Source organism: Camellia sinensis, chromosome 5, assembly GCF_055761805.1.
Source record: "Camellia sinensis isolate YWXY chromosome 5, ASM5576180v1, whole genome shotgun sequence".
Classification (NCBI taxonomy): Eukaryota; Viridiplantae; Streptophyta; class Magnoliopsida; order Ericales; family Theaceae; genus Camellia; species Camellia sinensis.
Genome location: NC_138965.1, coordinates 116,159,580 through 116,179,533, shown reverse-complemented (window position 1 = coordinate 116,179,533; position 19,954 = coordinate 116,159,580). Strand labels below are relative to the sequence as shown.

Below are 19,954 nucleotides of genomic sequence, written 5' to 3'. Positions count from 1 at the left end.
TGTTGATTTTGAATTAAAAACATGTATTGTCTATTGCATAGGGAGTAAAAATATTGCTTACCAAACCAATAGTCTTAGGTTCAAAACCCTTTCACTATCTCAATATTTAATTTTTTATATTTTCTTAGAGAAATAAAAGACACGATGGCATAAGAAGAAGATTTGAACACCAAATAATTTTTTCACTATATATATATATATATAATATAATCTATCTATCTATCTATACTATTATAAAGTGAACACCCCTTATGGTATCTTAAACATTAGTTCTAAGGTTTAAGTCTCATTTTTTTTTTATCTAATTTTTTTTTTCATTTAAATAAGAAAATAGACACTTAACAAAAGGAGAAAAGTAATTTCAAGACACCAAGTGACTTATTTACTTTATATACAGTATTAGTAGATTTATGTCCACCCGATGGATTTATTGTTAAATCTATAAAACATAAATATTAATTCAAAAACATAATATTGTTTTCCAAATCAATAATCTTAAATTAGTTTGGGTCCCTTTACCACCTTAATATTTAATTATTTATTTTAAGAATAGTGATTAAGAATTCTAAAACTAAAGCTTTAAACCAAGCTCTAGTAATGTGGCATAGAAAAAAAAATTAAAAAAAACACAAACAAGCAAAGCATAAATATAACATTACAGGGTGTGTCTCACCATTAGAACTCTCCTAGAGTTTCAAAATTAAAACTCTCCTTCAAATATGAATCCAAATGATGGGTAGAGAAAATAACGATGGTACACACAATTCGTACAAAGAAAAATACCCAAAAATTTAATGTGTGATCAAGGTTCATCATTTTTTTTTTTTTTTTTTTTTACAAGAAAATCTTCTCTACTCTCCTGCAGATCCAAGGCAGCGCCCCTTTGTAGAGATCACCAAGGTGTCCTGTTAGCCGTTCCGAGCGAAGAGACTATAACCTGAGAACTTGCCCCAACCTCCTAAGACAAGCTCCGCTTAAGTCGAGACTCACACAGCGAGAGAACATTAAACCCACACCAAGTGCTTGTTAAACAACTTTAGGTCCAACCTCCTAACCAACTGTTTTACGCCCAGGAGATTGGCCCGGGAGGATTTAAACTCATGACCTGGGGGCTTAATCCCCATGTTCTTACCACAACGCCACCCACCCCTGGGTTAAGATTCATCATATAATAGTTGAATATTAACCACATTATTTTTCTAGGTACGTTTCTATGCATGAATTTTGTGCACATAGCATTACTGCTGCATAAAACAGTTCATTACAATGTACATCAAAATAAAAGTCAAAACCACTAAAATATACATACACATTCATATATATATGAACAAAACAAAAGCAAAAAGAAGAAATGATGAAGAGAAATTTACAAGCTAGGTCAGCAACCCTATAAAATACCCAACACCATAAATACAAACCATATTGTGCTGAAAAATAGGGCAAGTCAAATAGGAACATATGGCTCAAAGAGCGTTACGCAAGGATCGGGATCATACTGCATGATTTCTGCAGCTCGCTCGAATTCCTCTCTCAGGACTCTTATGCTAAACTTGTCCACCACTCGACCCAGATCATGAGAAGTCTCGAAGGGATCTTCTATGCATATCAAATGACGGTCATTACCAATCCTCCTAGTCCAGTCTTTGCCCCGCTTGCTGTAAAAATGAAAACAAAAACATAAAAATAGGGCACAAATGGAGCAGGCTCAAACTGATGCTCCAATTTTATGAAATTTTGATATTACTTGCAAATTTCAAGCTATTTCAAAAATTTTAAATCCTTCACGAAGTTTAGATGTGAAAAGGACCTAAAATTATTCAAAAGTCAACATTTTAAACCATGATTCCTAATCTACTTACCCTAATTCTTCTAATCAATATGTATACTCCCACCGTCCAATTTATTTGTCCATTTTGGGGAATACAACTTATTAAAAAGACAAGCAATCATTACACATCAAATCAAAATTTAAAATACTTTTATCATAATACCCTTTGATTTTGAATTTTAAAATGTGTTTATACTTGTAATATAATGGGTAATTTTGGAAATCTAAAAATTTCAATACCCAAAATAGAAAGTGAACAAATATTTTGGGACGGACCGAAATAGAAAGGTGGACAAAAAAAATGGGACGGAGAGAGTATATATTTTCCTCAGAACAACCACTAAGGCCAACAAAAAAATATTGTTAAGGAGAGTTTAAAATGGCCTTTCAGACAAATATACCTCACAAACTAGGATATATTTGTTCATTTCACTACAAATAATGCTTTGTCCTCTTTTAATGCATGGCAAAACTCATGCTTCTCAACCATAGAAGGTTAAACTTTACATGCATTACCAATTTGCTTGCAACTTTCACAAACAAGTTATATATCTAGCATTTGAATATGCTCAGAAGTTTAATTATTTCATTTAAAAGTTCAACATTAATAACCTTCGAAATAAGCTATAACTGACCCCGATCCATTTAAACATAAATTTATTCACTTTCTTGGATTCAAATTTGAGATATTGTGCATGATTGTGCTGCCACTAAATCAGAGACATTTCACGTTATTTTGAGAAATTACGCCCTTGTACTATAGCATAACCCCCTACAAGATTATAATAGAACTACAACGTCGAAAGAACATTTCATCCTCACTAGACTTTCTTTTTACATATATGACAAATTTCAATAACAATTCATCATAAGAGATTGCCTATTTATTCTCAAATAGCCAAGTAGAAAAGGGGGGGGGGGGGGGGGGGGGGGGGGGGGAGATTCGCTAATAACCAATTATGCAAAGAGAATTTCCAATTAATAAATTGCCCTGACAATATTGGATGAATGCAACTCCTCATGTGAGAGGCCCATAGCAAAGTTGGTTAATATATAATGGAAGTAAAATCACGTAAGCCCTAAAAAAAAAAAAAGAAATGGAGAAAACATGATATACTTGGCATAACATCATGTTCCATTCTATGAACTTGATGCAATTCACATATCACAATTGAATTGAAATATAATTCTCATATAATATAGAATGTCTACTCACCTGAGTACGCTTCCTGTTCGAACAGATAAAACATCATTTGCATAATCATGCCAGTAAGCCCAATAATTGAAGAACGCCCATACCAATTGAGCAATACTTTCCTTATTGCGTGAGCCAAAACTGGAAAGTTTTTCAACTTGATCAAAATAAGCACATTCAACATTGTCAACAGTAACAGCATAGGTTATCTCCATTCCCTGGCAAGGCACAAGCTGATAATGAATTTGGGAAAAGCCAATTAAATCGATACAAGAAGGTTGCATAAGAAATATAAATGAAAATCAAAGTAATCGAACAAAATACTTGATATATTTAGATTAAAAAGGATCCAAGATTATAGTAGATACATCTCTGGTGCCACAAATCTGGTATTATAGCTTGACAGGGGGAAGAGAAAAGAAAAGAAAACCAAACCAAACCAAACCAAACCAAGCCAAGCCAAGCCTTAAGTCTCATCAAATGGGGTCGGCTACATGAATCCTTCTTCTCCACGCGACCCTATCAAAGGCCATTTCATTAGTCAAATTAAGTAAATTCATATCTCTATTTATAACGCTAGTCAACGTTAATCTAGGCCTACCCGGTCCCCTAACACTTCCATCTACCGTTACAGTATCGCATCTCTTCACTACTGTCTCTGTTGGTCTCCGTTGAATATGACCAAACAATTTCAAACGATTCTCTCTCAACTTATCTTCTATCGGTACTACTCCTACTCATTCCCGACTACACTCATTCTTAATCCTGTCTTGTCTAGTCTTACCACACATCCACCTTAATATCCTCATCTCAGCCACACTCATCTTATCTACATGTTGTTTCTTGGTTGCCCAACACTCCATCCCATACAACATAGCTGGTCTAATAGCCGTTCTATAAAACTTACCTTTTAATCTAGTGGGTATTCGTTTATCGCACAATACCCCAGACGCACTTCTCCACTTACACCATCCCGCCTTAATCCTATGGGCCACATCTGCATCAATCTCTCCCGCTGTTGTGATAATCGACCCTAAATAACGAAAATGTTCACTCTTAGGCAGTTCTTGGTTCTCAATCTTCACTTTTCCTCTGCTTTCATTGTTACTGTTACTAAATTTACACTCCATGTACTCTGTCTTAGTTCTGCTTATCCGGAATCCTTTAGATTCAAGAGTTTTTCTCCAAATCTCCAATTTTGTGTTAACTCCTTCTCTAGTCTCATCCATTAACACAATATCGTCTGCAAAAAGCATACACCATGGCACGTCATCCTGAATATTTATCGTCAACTCGTCCATAACTAAAGCAAAAAGATAAGGACTTAAGGTAGATCCTTGGTGTAACCCTACAGTGATAGGAAATTCATTTGTCTCTCCAACTGGCGATCTAATAGTGGTCACCACCCCTTCATACATGTCCCTAATCACGTCAATGTAGCCTTTTGTCACCCATTTCTTCTCTAACACCCACCATATTATATCTCGGGGCACTCTGTCATATGCTTTCTCAAGGTCGATAAACACCATATGAATGTCTCTTTCCTTTTCTTTATACTTTTCTATTACTCTCCTCAAAAGATAGATCGCTTCCATTGTTGACCTACCAGGCATAAATCCAAATTGATTCTCTGACACCTCTGTTATGTCTCGCAATGGGCGTTCCATCACCCTCTCCCACACTTTCATTATATGACACATTAGCTTGATTCCTCTATAGTTGTTACAATTCTGGACATCACCTTTATTATTATAGATTGGCACGAAAAAAAAAATTATAAATCTAATATACTTTAAAGGCAGAGCCAATATGAGAGCTCACTTTACTAATTTAGCAATGATAGTTGCATGAAGACAGGAACTTGAGAATTAACTCTCGCACCACATGGAAATGTATTACAGTAAATAATTAATAGAAAAATGATTGAAACAAGTGCTTCATTACTTCAATCTGTGTACAGAACACTAGTGGAGGTACATGTGTATGTGCTGGCAGAGTGACTTGCCACGAACAAATGTTTGATTAAATGATCTGCTAGTCAGAACCAATGTGAAAACAACAAACGGCAGATGCCAACGCCCAATAGAGATGAATCAAACAAAAAGACAAAAAATCAACCTAAAAGAAAATACATACTAAGAAAAATTAACCATATGTTTAAGCCCAACATAGTGAAAAAGTCTAGGATAGGCATATTCTACATGTCTTGCTTTCATGGTTCAAAACGAAGAATGTCGAGAACAGGTCAGCATCCTAAGAAGATTCGATAAATTTTGATCTGGGCACAAGGTGCAACACAGGGCTTCAGCCATATGATTCAAGGAGTTTCCCAACACCCAGTAAAATAATTGTGCATTGTAAGATTTCCTAAAAAACAAAGGATCTAACTTGTTTACAACCTATGTCCAATACACAAGCCAAACCAAACCAAACTTCGTGTCTCATTCAAGTGGGGTCGCCTACATGACTTCTTTTTTGCCATTCCGTTTTGTAAAAAACTATATTTTCATTTGAATAAAATAAATTCATATACTTTTTTACTACCACATCTTGGCCCTGTTTGGGAAGTGAAATTGTAGCATTTTTTAGGCTAAAATCCACAAAAAGACAAAATAGACTAAAATAACCAATAAGACAAAAAATCACATCAAACCCATAATTATTTCACTTTTTTCTCTCACAAATATCACATCCAACTAAAAAAAAATCTAATCATCTTCCCAAACACAAAAATTTTAGCCTACTAAAATAGCCAAAAACTAAAATAGCCTATTAAAATAGCAACTTCCCAAACACCCACCTTATGCCAATTTGGATCGAACCTATAACATTCCCCTTTAAGGTGATCATATTCTTTCTTACTGTTGCATCTACAAATCTTCGTTGTACTTTAATTTACCATCTTAATTTGTTCTCACTCAACTTATCTTCGATTGGTGTAGCTACAACCATTTCATGAATATTTTCATTGCCACAGAAATAAAAACTTCAACCCCAATAAATAGTAACAGGTTACCAAAGGGTTAGTTTGGGAGGGGGCTTTTTAGTGGCTTTTTGACTAAAATATGAGGTGAAAAAAATTGAAGTGTTTGGGAATGGCTTTTTACCAACAAAAAAAAACTTGAGAAAAGTAGAGAGATGGGAAGGAATCTTCAACCTTTTTTTTTTATATATGGCTTTTTGACTTTTTGGCTAAAACCTTAACTTGCCAAACATCTTAAAAGTCTCTTCAAACAAGAAAAACAATGACAAAATTATTATCCAAAACTTTAAAGCTGAAGCAAACAGATCACACACCAGAGATGATGTCATTAGTAAGCATTCCATTGAAAACATACATGAAAGTCACTACTAGAATCCATCATAACCATAACACAGTATGTCACATAGCAATTGAAAAAGACTCCACACGGTTTCAGTAACATCTGAAATGATTAAACTAACCACCTGATGAAGGTAATTTCATGAAATTACAGTCTCAATTTTACTATCATGGCTATTTTCTATTCTAAGTACAACCTAAACGAGTGATTCATACCACAGATGTAATGGTACCAAGAGTGGTACTACATCAACAAGAGTATGTTACATGGACTCAAGTACGGGTGTTGGCTGCGAATATGTACTTAGAGGTCAGACTTATCAAACCATAAATTTAAGGGTACAAGACTCAGCAAAAAAATATCATATTTTTATATTTTCAATCATGTGAGATAAAATAGTGCTATATATGTAATTTACAGTATCAAAAAGACATTTATAGCAATCATACAATAATATGTACATATAATAATAGTGTTATATACAATTATATAAGAAGTATGCGTTAAAAACTGTCCGACACATATCCCATACCCTTGTCCAAGTCGGGTGCTATGAAGCACGGATACTTCAAATAGGAAGACGTATCGGATACCGATACTCCTCGGAAACTTACAAATACGTATCAGATACTTATTAAAAGTATCGGATACTTCTTAATTAATTTTTCATTAATTTTGAAATATTGGATACTTAGTTTTGAAGTATTGAATACTTAGTTTTGAAGTATCGAATACTCCAAATCACATATTATTGGTTACTTCTTAATTAATTTTTAAGTATCAAATGCTCAAAGTCACATATTACTCCTTTACAAAATTAGAATTGTATCATTTCTTACATAACATCATAATAAAATATAATTGCGACAATAAATAGAATATTTTTACAATACTTTGCTTAGTTTTTTTTTATAAAAATAGCATAGTAAGTTAAAGTAATAGAATTTATCAAATTGACATATCTTCATTGTATCATGCATGTCCCCTACAACTACATAGAATTAAGAATTAAGAATTAAGAAGATAATATAACAATAGTAAAATTAAATATCAATAAATAAATAAACTTGCATAGAATATTTTTAACTAGTGCAAAAAGAAAAAAGCATAGGGTCAAGTTGTGGATTGTTTTGATATTATAATATCAACATGTTAGACTTGATATTGAAATGAAATATTTGCAAGACCTATTGAAAATTTAAAAACTAAACTAACTACTAGCTTAAATTAATACCTAATTCTTAAATATTAGTATTTTGCATTATAAAGCTACTATGGTTTCTCAACATTCTTAAGCTTATGTGTAGCTCACTGCTAATAATTTATTTATTTTTTATTTTTCACAAAGGTATCCTAACCGTACCCGTATCCTATTTTTTTAGGTTTTGCTATATCGCCGTATCCGTATCATATCGTATCTGTATCTCGTATCCGTATCCGTATCCGTGCTTTCTAGGTTGGGTGTCTGACAAGGGTAATTAATTTATTTTAAACAGTCCGTGTAACATACTGTAAATGCCCTTGAAGAAGAGCAATCAAATTCTCACAAAACAAACGAAAATATAATAGCATGCCAAAAGCACAAAACATTACCAACATCATAACAAATTGAAGCACGTTTCCAGCGCATTCAAACACTCATTGATATATTCATTCTTAAAAATCAAGGGGCCATAAAATGGCACACACCTGTAAGCATGGAAGGATAGCAGGTTTACGCTGTTGTAAGAAATGAATGCACATTAAGACATACCTGAAAAGCAATCAAAGTTATTAGCAATCTAATAATTCAGATAGGTAGGGAAATAAACACCCGTGAACCATTCCAGCTATAACTCACGCATAGCTAGATAGTGTTCCTCGATAAGTTTCATTAACTCCTCTTGATTTCGCCCAGTGCTTTACAATAAATGCCAACTGCCTCAATCTGGCATCTATTTTTGCATAATCCCGCAGAAGCTTTGTATTTACAACAGCCAATAAGTTGTTGATGCATATGTCACAGGAGATTCCAGTGACTGGATCCATAAGCTTCACAATGGGAACCCTAGCACGTGTCAAAGCCTGAATACAAAACTTACATTAAGCACCCTAGAGAAACAAGCATTAAGACTCAAAACCTCTTTCTCTCACATATAAGATGTAAACACTGCATGCTCCTGAAACACGATCCCATTCACAATTAAGCAGAAGCAGATATCAAAAATTCAAAACTAAATACACAAGAACTTAAAAATATAAAATATGAGTAATAAGGGAAATTGGAAATTCTTGTTAAGGATGTATACACAAGTCAACAGCCCTGCTAGAAGGGGTTCATCATGACCACAATTTGACAAATTTGCATGCGTAATACTCCTCAAGCCCTTAGAACACTAGGATTAATGCCTGTGTCAAACATTGCATCTGCGCTTTGTTTCCATTCCTTTAGCATAAATAATCAAATGTCAGTTTGGACCACAGGTCAGGTGGTAAAAGGGTGGCATCATTCTTAAGTTCAAATCTTGCTAACAAAGCATCACAAAACAAACAAACACACACACACACACACACGCACAAAGACGTAATTTTCTTTTAAAGTAAATTACTTAAATGGCACCAAAGTGGTTGCAACCCATGCCTGAAACATATAAGTCCCACCATTATGTATCTAACAGAAATCCCCTTGTAGAAGATCTGAACTGACTTAAAACCTGTTATTTAATATGAAACAAAATCAAACTTTTTCACTTCAGAGGCAGTTATATATGTATGTGAAAGTGCCCCAAAACCACACAAACTCTACTGCCAAACATAGATACTACAAGAACTTTGAAAACAGGAATTGCAAGGGACTAAATCGCAAGTTTTCATCCTTCAGGGCGTATCTTAATAACCAAACATTAGAATTCAAAAATTATGGGCTTGTTTGGTTTGTTTTTCAGAAAAATTTTTGGGAAAAATTCTCTACAAACAAATTTTCAAGAGTAATCAAACCAAACAAATTTTTTCAAAAAAAATCTCAAAATTTTGTTTGGTTATCTACTTTCCAAAATCACTCTCTCTCATACACATCAAATCAATCACTTTTTTTAAAACTCTCTCCCCAAAGCAATTTTCCAAAACCATTTCTGAAAAAAGGCAAACCAAACAGGTTTTCGTACTTTTTATCTCAAAAACTATTCTACAAACACACCCTATGTTTCCATATTAAATTTATATAATATACAAACATACATATTTTCTCATTTTAAGAAATTTGTAATTCCACAACAAGCCATTGTAAAGACAGTGTATGACACAAAAAACTGAAACGAGTATGACAAGCGATAAAATTGACAAGTTGGAAACACAAGGCCAAACAAGAACTCCACACCCCACAAGAAAAGGAGGACAAATTTAGATACATGCCAGTTCAGCACCTCCATAAGATTAAGACCAATTACTGATGCAGTTCATACGAGCTCCAAGGAAGAGTAAAATCAAAAAATAGAAAATTCGCAAATTAGACTAATTTCAGGATGGATCCCATAGGAATCATATGCATGGCCAAATTTCAGTTATATTAAATTGTCCTTTTCTTTTCCATTTTATAAGTACTAAGACTGTGTTTGGATCATGAATTTGGATAGGAATTTGTGGAGGGAAGAAAAAAGGAGGAAAATGTGGGGAAAAAAAAACTTATATTTTAATCACATCTCCCTCATCTTTCCATAGTACATAGAGTAATGTGAAGGAGGGAGAAGGTGCTATCATCGTTATTGTTATGGCTATTAATTAATAATAATAATAATAATTATTATTATTATTATTATTATTTGGGTTCTCCTTTAAGTATTGACTAAAATGAAAAGTTCAGTATGCAGTGTGATGGCATCACACATTTTAAATCATTACAGCAAGTTATTGTGATAACTGAAGTTAGTGCATTACACAAGTGCCGGAAGGCTACATCATTTACCTGCACATTCTGAAGATTATCTGACTGCAATATATCAGCCAACTTCAACAAAACCTCAGACTTATTAACATCTAAATCCTCAATTGCCAGGCAAACATCAATGTCACTTTTCGAAACCCCAAATGAGTTGCCACATGATCCGTAGATGTACAACTCAGCTTCAGGCCATTCTTTAATAACAAGTTTCTTCAATAACGTTACCAGCTGCTTTTGCTTCACCTTTTCTTCCTCTGGTGGTATTAAGGACTCATAAATTCCAAGGAAACGAGCATTTAGCCTATCTATATCTCTACGACATTCAATCTGTCGTTTAGAGTTCCTCATCCTCTGACCAAGAAGCATTTGTCCTCTTGTATCTGATCTGTAATCCTGATTGCACATAGCAAAGCAGTGTCCTTAAGCTAAAAAGCTCAAACACGCACACAACTGTGCAGAAAAAATGAAGGTACCCACATGCAGGTAGCACCACAAAAATTGATAAATAAATTGTAGCAAAAGAAATCTTTATTTACTCAAACTTCAGTTCTTTTTTCCCAAGGATATCAAGAAATAATGTAAACTTACAAAACAGAACTCTTGAAAGGTCTGGAAAAAATTCTACTTGAAGGAACCAGTGTAAAAGGGCAGAGCAGTCCCGAGGCTCCCACCACTGCAGGGTTTGGGATGGGTCAGATGTATGAAGCCTTACACTGCATGCGGAGAGGTGTTTCCACGAAGGAACCGCAGTGTAATGCTAAACATTGAAAAATGTTTTAGCCTCCCTTTTCACAAGTTTGGTTAGCAAAGTACGATTCCATATGTGCTTTGCACAAAATCAGAAACCACAAGTTATATTCATTCCTCCCTTCAGATTAATTCCCATTTTCAGTTAAAAGACCATTGTGTTGTCCTATCAAATTGGCATGCCAGTAAGGAAGTGTGTGCCGAAACCTAACCTCTGGCAAAATTTGCATGAAGTAGCTTCCCTCATAATTGAACCAGGGTTTTCATGCTTGAATGCCCAAGTTCTATCACTACTTAACACACTTACAATATAGGAACTCTAAATTATGCATTAACTAGCTCAGTGAAAAAACAAAAAAGAAATGTGCATTTTTTGAAAAATTCAGAAATCTTACCAGAAATGTTGCAGTAACTGTATAGAATCACAATTTTTGCTACCAAAATCCAAAGCCGGCAGGCAACATAGATAAGACGCTAAGATATATACCACATTCCATAATGCTGCTAAAACCACACACCATACCTTTTGCCACTCAACCCCCGTTCAATGACATCCATAATCCACATTAATTGATATATATATACATTCATTATTCTTTTCTTTTTTTTTTTTTGTAGGAGAGATAGAAAGGTACAATAAATTATAAAGTTGGACAGTGCTTTAGCAAAAAGAAGAAAAGTGAAGAACAATCACTTTCCACAGTAGGTTCAATGAAGTGCTAAGGAAAGAAAGTTCATTATATCCTTATTAAGCCACCGAATACCTACATTCCAAATGTGACACATATCTTTACCAACAAAATGTCTCCCCTTCCTATTCCGAAGTCCTTTTGTCCTTCCTCCCAGTCTTCCACCCTCCAAAAGCATTACTCAAGATAAATTTGTTAAGCATCAATAAGACAATAAAGCTTTTGAAAGGAACAAGGTAACATCAATAAATTCATAATTTGCAGCACCAAATATTGAAAATTTTCTTTCCCAATATGTTGGTGTGGCTAATAAAGCAGACCAACAGCCACCAAAGTACCAAATCATACTAACAAGATCGATCCCATGCTATGTACACGGACTCAGGTGCGGGTGTAGGATATGGTAAGTGTCAAATTCGCCTATTCCTAAAAGGTGAGGGTATGGGGACTCGGCTAAAAAGTGTCTAAAAAATAGATACGGATACGGGGACACGGCACATGAAATATAAAATTAAAAAATAGAATGTATATACATTATTTGTATGAGTAATACTAGAAATACTTAATATATATTATTTTTTATTGACATTATCATATTTTGTAGGTCTCACATATCATACAAATAAGAAACAAAATATTTAATATTTTTTTTTAATTTATTAATATAAACATTTTTATTTTTAATTTATGTATATACATTATTTTTAATTGACATGTGTATATATATATGTGATAAATGAGATAAAGATATATATTATAAATGAGATAAAAGATTGGAGAAGAAAACAAACAGTGAAGGAGAGAGAGAGAGAGAGAGAGAGAGAGAGAGAGAGAAGAAGATCGATCGACAAATGGAAGAAGATCAAGAGATAGACGGAAAAGAATACAGATCGAGATGGCGATCGCTCCACTAGATTCGCTTCCTTCTCCACTGTAAGTTTCTCACTCTCAACAATCCTTCTTCACTCTTCTCTCATATTAGCCGAGCCTGACACAAATCTCACACCCGCACCCGTGTCGTATCGTGTCATGTCAACACGAGTACTCTAACCTAAACCAACGAGTCCATGTAACACAAATCCCATGTATATGTTGTGGCCACTACGTTAATCAAGCCAAGCTTGATATTTGAATTTTCTTGAGTCCCGAGCCCCCTGACAATTGCTACCCAATTCAATTATGAACAAGGGCCATGCTCAAATTTCTCAGTAAATGATGTTTTGAGAAAGCTTTAGTGCACGACAAGTTCCCTGTCTGTGAGAACCAAAGGCTGCATTATGCCAAAAAAAAAAACCGAAACCCTGTGGGTCCTCCCCGCAAGCTTTTCTGTAGCTTCCAAGAAGTCACTTGTGGTATGCCATGTAGGTAGGCAAGTTAATGATTGCCTCCTATCATGGCATGGGATAGATTGGCACATAATAATACGAGTTCTGTTAAAACCTATCACCTACTTCACCCACTAAACCTAACCCACTACACCACTACCACCTCACCTACTCCACTAAACCTAACCCACTACACCACTACCACCTCCACTTCACCTACTCCACCTACCACCTCCACTTTACCTACTCCATCTACCACCTACTACCACCTACTACCACCTACTCTTCTATATATAGGAATCATTGTAACATTCAATATATCAACAATTACAATAACATCAATCAATAATACATACAATTTATTCTCTCTATATCAATATATTTTTAACATGGTATCAGAGCAGGTTTAGAACCTAGTATTTTTTGCTTCACCGGCGGGCGGCAACCTCACCTTAGCCGTCCGCCGAACCTCAATCTATTCCGCTTATTTTCTACACATACCTTCCACTCTCCACAGCCGTAACTCTGCAAGAAGAGATCTCTAAGCTCTCTCTCCTTTCTCTCGAGAGCTTGTTTTTACCGCTGCTGTACATTGGATTGCTGCAAGAACACTATGTCAGGCAAGGAGGAAGATGTCAAAGAGCATGAAGGTGTGGATGAAGATGTCCCAGAGGACTCTGAAAAGGCCATGCCATCACCCCAACAGGAGGAGGAAGCTGTTAAGAGCAAGTATGGGCCCAAGAAACCACCACTTATTTGTAAGGACCATGAACGTGCTTACTTTGACTCTGCTGATTGGGCTCTGGGGAAGCAAGGTGGAGAGAAGCCCGAAGGACCACTCAAGGCACTTCAACCTAAACTACAGCCAACACAACAGCAAACCCGATACCGGAAATCGCGTTGTGGTCCGTCAGATGGTGAAGGAGAGAACACTCCATCAGAGGATGCAGCTGCAAATGAATGAGAGGCCACTGTTGGTTTTTTGATGTTGTGAGAACTAGTGGTTCGTATTCTAATATCTGAATAGGCGACCACTAAATTTCTGCACTCTCTTTCCACGCAGTTCCCAAACACATCCACTACCTCACCTTTATTTTCATTATTATAAATGACACCCACCAATTTGTCAACTTTCCCACCATTTCGTATGATGACAGGAGGAGACAGCACATGGAGGGGACACACACAGCAGCACATAGTCCAAACCCATTTTCTTTTCTTCTTTTCTTTCTTTATTTATTTCTTTCTTTTCATTCCTTTATTACATCTATACCCATATCCATCATCACCCTCTTTCTTTATTTATTTCTTTTAATCACCTTTTTGCACCCCACTTTCCTTTTATTTATTTTATCTTCCTTTTTTCGTAATCAAAAAAAAAAAAAAAACAAAACAAAACATCCACCCACATGGCATGTCCCTCAACCTTTTGACAAGTTATTTTTCTTTTTCTTCTTATCCCCGTATTTATCATTTTCGTTTTTTCCTATATATATATATATATATTAACAAAAAAAAAAAAAAACCAACAATACAGATTTGCACAACAACTTTGTTTTATTTATATTAGGGATCAACCCCGATCACAATTTTACACAAAAAAAAAAAAAAAAAAAAAAAAAAACCAACAACAACAACAACAAACCAAAACACAACACCAAAAGATTGGTTTTCTTTTCTGCAGACGGCCACCCACCGACCTCACTTCTTCGCCTATTCCGCCGGTCTTTTCTTCTTGCCTCCGTCCTGGGCGGCCCTTGACGGTGTTGTCTTCGTGCTTCCTAATCCACCGAGCACATTCACAACCCCCTGCTCCTCCACTGCAGCATATGGCGGCCCTTCAAATCGGAACATCACGGTGGCCTTCCGCTTCAGCTCCTTATTTTCCGCCTTTAGCACACTTATCTCTGCTCGCGCATCCTTATACATGCGTTGGAGCAGAGCCAGTTGGGCGTTTAATTGCTGCACCTCATTTGTCCTACTCTGAAGCCGATGCGACAAGTTTGTGACTGCAGTCATCGTCTCCACACATGACTTCAATGTATACTGATTGGCCTCCACATCCGTTTGCACTGCCATTTTTTGCTCCACAGACCGCATCGGAAAGTTCAACGGAGCAAAACCAGAGGTGTTTGGTTGAGGTTCACTGGCCACCGCACCCGTTATCTCTCTTGTTGACTCGTTGAGGTCTGGAAAGAGAGTGAGCAGACTTCGGGAAGAAGAGGCCATTTTCTGGGCAACCGAGTGTTACAGAGTGTTTCAAGATTTGCAGCTCTTAGAGACAAGCTCTCAGAAAAAGATTTGCAGCTCTTAGAGACAAGCTCTCAGAGAACGAAGAGGATTCAACTGGTTTGTTATGCTTCCACGCCTCAGCCTCCGCTTCGGTTTATAAAGACCATGACGAAGAGGCCGACACGCGCTCTGTCGATCACGTGCATCGCCGCGTGTCTGGCGCGCCTTTTGATGGCTCGCCTTTTGATGCAGTGGGCGTGCCTTTTGAGGGTGCGACTTTTGATGGCACACCTTTTTATGGATTGGGCACGCCTTTTGATGGCACGCCTTTTGACAGATTGGGCACACCTTTTGAGGGTGCGACTTTTTAAGGGTCCGACAAGACTCTGTAAACTGTCCCGATATTGATTCCGATTAGCTCCTTCATGGGTCCGACAAGACTCTGTAAACTGTCCCGACATTGATTCCGGTTAGCTCCTTCATGGGTCCAACAAGACTCTGTAAACTGTCCCGACATTGATTCCGGTTAGTTTCTACAAGGGTCCAGCAAGACTCCGTAAACTGTCACAACAACTGTCACAACATTGTCTGCTACAACGGTCCGACATGACCCCATAAACTGTCTTCTACATCGGTCTGACACAATCATCCAGTGTCCTCTACAACGTTATGACACCACTATACAGTGTCTTCACCATCGGTCTGACACGACCATACAGTGTCTTCTATCCTCTTTTATTTTTATGTATTTTCTTGTTTTGTTACTCTCTCCAAACTCAAGTTGGTTAGTTCCTATCCCCCTTGAGTTTGCGGGGGCTGTTAAAACCTATCACCTACTTCACCCACTAAACCTAACCCACTACACCACTACCACCTCACCTACTCCACTAAACCTAACCCACTACACCACCACCACCTACTCCACTTCACCTACTCCACCTACCACCTCCACTTTACCTACTCCATCTACCACCTACTACCACCTACTCTTCTATATATAGGAATCATTGTAACATTCAATATATCAACAATTACAATAACATCAATCAATAATACATACAATTTATTCTCTCTATATCAATATATTCACCTACTCCACTAAACCTAACCCACTACACCACTACCACCTCCACTTCACCTACTCCACCTACCACCTCTACTTTACCTACTCCATCTACCACCTACTACCACCCTATGTTACACGGACTCGGGTGTGGATATCGGGTGTGGATATCGGGTGTGGGTACGTATCTAGAGGTCGGGTACTTCAAAATTAAAAATTGAGGATACGTGGATATGGATCCAAACGAGGATACGGGTACGGGGATACGTTAAATATTTAATTTTTAAAATATATTTATTATATAAAGATAAGTTAAATAGTTATTTTTTAAATATATTTATTATTTTTATCTTATGTATTACTTTTATTGATAATTTTTTTGATTTATCTATATAATTTTTTTTTTACTTTTAATTGACATATATATTATAAATAACAAAAATATAATAAATAAAGAATAAATATTTTTATTTTAATATATATTAATTATTTAATTTATTTTTTAAATAATGTGTTTTTATTAATTTATTTTATTTTATTTTATATTATATATGTATTTTTTTATTAATATTTATAAATATATAAAATACAAAATATGTGTTATAATATAAGTATTATATGTTATATATTATATATTATAAGTATTATATCTTACATGTTCAAAGACAGAGGCGAAGAGGCGAAAATGCGAGAGAGAGAGGGAGAGTGAAGGCGAAAAGGCGAGAGACGCGATCTGGTCGAAGAGGCGATCGAGTGAGAGACGCGCTGGATGGAGGTCATCGACTAGTTCGAAGGTCATCGAAGTCGACTGGTGCGACTGGTTCAAAGGTCATCGAAGTCGATTTTGTTTCTAAGTCATTGAAGTCGACTGGTTCGAAGTCGCCGATCAGGATCCTCTCGCCGACCAGGTTTCTCTCTTCTCCTTTACTCTTCGTCTTCTCTTCCATGCCGTATCCACTTCTTCCATGCCGTATCCCGTACGTATCCCGTACCCGTACCCGTGTCGTGTCGTATCGACACGGGTACTTCGCCAAAACTGACGAGTCCGTGTAACGTAGCTACCACCTACTCTTCTATATATAGGAATCATTGTAACATTCAATATATCAACAATTACAATAACATCAATCAATAATACACACAATTTATTCTCTCTATATCAATATATTTTTAACAAGTTCATATTATGTCATTTAGTGAGTTAAGCCTATCCAACCAATATTATACACGGAAGACCCTTTCAAGATCTCACTTTAGGCCTTTACCTCTTATCACTGTATCTTCCCCCACTTGCAGGTTTTTCTGGAAAACTTTATTTATTCTGGTGTAGATGGCAGGCAGGTTTGTATTTCTTGATTTTAATAGAACTCCTTAAAGCATTCTTTTTATATGTTGTCATCTAAAAGCAATCCATGTATTAGTCACACAAGGAAACTAGGAAACAACCCTTCACTTGTGAAACAAAGGTCTCCATTGTGGCTGAAAAATTCTATCAAATCGAGCACTGTTAAGAAAGCAATGTAGACCAGTCTGAACAAAAACCTCTAGTATGAACACCAATAAGTGGATTGAGAGTTGATATCTGAAATTTTCTTAATAATTTCAGGTAAGCATACCAAAGGAAACCTCAAGAATATGAGATCCTTAACTTCATTTCAAATTGAACTAGAGTTCCTTTGCATGTGGAACTAATTCATGAATTCTGTATCTAAATTAGTACAACTAACAGCAAGAGTACAACCAAGAAGACCAAAGTATAAAGCTTTTACCTTATCACGAGAATTTTTATGTTGCTTTCTATCTTTCTTGTCATCAGACCCATCCTCTATTTCTGAAGAACCCAAAATCCGCTCATCCGAATCATTTAATTCACTTTGACCAGGACCACCACCCCTCCTCATGTTCTCCTCCAACCTGTACCTGGGTTTTTCCCCATTTTCACCAATCTCACCATGTAATTCCATTGAAGACTCTTCAATGTCAGATGCTGAAACAGAGTGAAGGTTACTTCCAGCCGACGGACCCGGGTAATCAAGCTTACTACTTAGCTTCCTTTCAGCCACCAAATCACCACCAATTTTTCTATTTTCAGGCAACAATCTTTTTTCTCTCGTACCCTCATTCCTTGAAGTAGAAGCCCCGTAGCTCAGATCACCAAAACTACTCCTTTCTCTATCCACATTATGCTTAAAACTCCTCTTTTTCCCAGAATCCCAATTCCCTATATTACTCGGCTTGCTTGAAAACCCCGGAGGTGGCCGTCTTACTTCGGATGATGAGTTCCCCCACCTCCCGCCGCTGCCGCTATTTCTTCGTTCTGGCTCTTGATTCTGAAAAGCATTTGAATTGGACCTAGGGTTTCGACTAATATTGGGAAAATTTTGAAAATCAACCTCCAAACCATTGATTCCCCTATTCCCTTCACCAATTTCTCTCTCTTTAGACGACAAACCATCGATTTTAGCTGCTGGAGCTATATTTCTAAGAATATTACTATCAGATACACCCTCGTTATTCCGAATTTCGCAAGGGAATGAGCCAAACATGAGTTTTTGCTCATGGCGATGAACCGGCTCTGAAAACCCTAGTTTTCGGATGTCGTCAGTTAAAAGCTGGCGATTGAATTGGAAATTGTGGCTGTGGCTAGGGCTAGGGCTAGGGTTAGGGATAGGGCTAGGGTTTTGGGGAAACCCTTGGGGGAAGAAGTTGTGAGGTGCGAAAGGTGGAGGGTGACGAAAAGGAGTCGGACGATTGTAGGGAAGATCGTGACCGTTGGATTGAAATGGAGGCAAGGGGAGGGAACGGCCCACAGCTGCCACGGCCGGATCGTGAGAGAGATTTTGGGCCGGAGACGGAGGCGGTGGCGTGGCGGCGGAGGACGGTGGCTGTCGAATTTGATGCGGCAGTGTTGGGGGTTGGTGAGGTGGTTTCTGTAGAAGCTGGAGGAGAAACTCCCCGCCGTCAGGAGGCGGAGACCGTGGCGGAAAGTGGTCGCCCCCGCCGCCGGCCATTGAAGCTGAGAGAGGCTGACTACTGAGGGAGACGCTTTTTAGCGAGAAAATATATGTGATGAGTTACTAAACTATGTAGTAGTATCTAATAATTGATCTGCGATTAAAATTCACATGCATCGTCTTGGATCTCATCAAAACTAATAAGTTTGTTTGGTTTTGGATTCCATAAAATATTTTTTTTTTTTTTTTTTGAATAAATTTTTTTAATATTTTAAATAGTTTTTTTTTAATTTTTAGACATATCTAAAATAAATATATTTAAAAATTATAATATTTGTAAAAAAAATCTTTAAAAAATTCAATATATACCAAAAATATGAAAATTCAATACATTTTCATATTTTTGTGTATATATTAATTTTTACTATTTAGATATATCTAATTAAGATACATCTAAAAAAATAAAAAATAATAATTGCTTAAAATTTTAAAAATATTCACTAAAAATAAAAAAATTAAAAAATTCAATTTTCAAAAAATTAAAATCAAACATACTAAATACTACCCTACTCTCAAAATATTAATCACTTATTTATTTTTTATTATTTTAAAATATTAATCTCTTTTCAAAAATTAAGAATATTTTTTATTATTTTAAAATATTAATCTCTTTTCAAAAATT

At 36.2% G+C, this 19,954-nt stretch overlaps 1 protein-coding gene across 4 annotated transcripts; it reads right to left on the bottom strand.

Annotated features, from left to right (window-relative positions):
* Window positions 1–1,214: 1,214 nt before the first annotated feature.
* Window positions 1,215–19,471, bottom strand: LOC114321052 (UTP:RNA uridylyltransferase 1). 4 transcript variants are annotated; one of them, XM_028268185.2, is made up of 6 exons: window positions 18,088–19,471; window positions 10,287–10,655; window positions 8,187–8,410; window positions 8,036–8,099; window positions 3,045–3,241; window positions 1,215–1,655 (listed from the first exon to the last, which is right to left on the bottom strand). In XM_028268185.2, exons 1-6 carry the CDS (start codon window positions 19,327–19,329, stop codon window positions 1,445–1,447), a joined length of 2,307 nt encoding a protein of 768 aa, XP_028123986.2. In that variant the 5' UTR covers window positions 19,330–19,471; the 3' UTR covers window positions 1,215–1,444. The 4 variants fall into 4 exon arrangements, with proteins under 4 accessions (XP_028123986.2, XP_028123985.2, XP_028123987.2 ...); XM_028268184.2 differs by having other exon boundaries at window positions 3,045–3,256; window positions 18,088–19,465; XM_028268186.2 differs by lacking the exon at window positions 10,287–10,655 and having other exon boundaries at window positions 3,045–3,256; window positions 18,088–19,465.
* Between the last annotated feature and the right edge of the window lie 483 nt (window positions 19,472–19,954).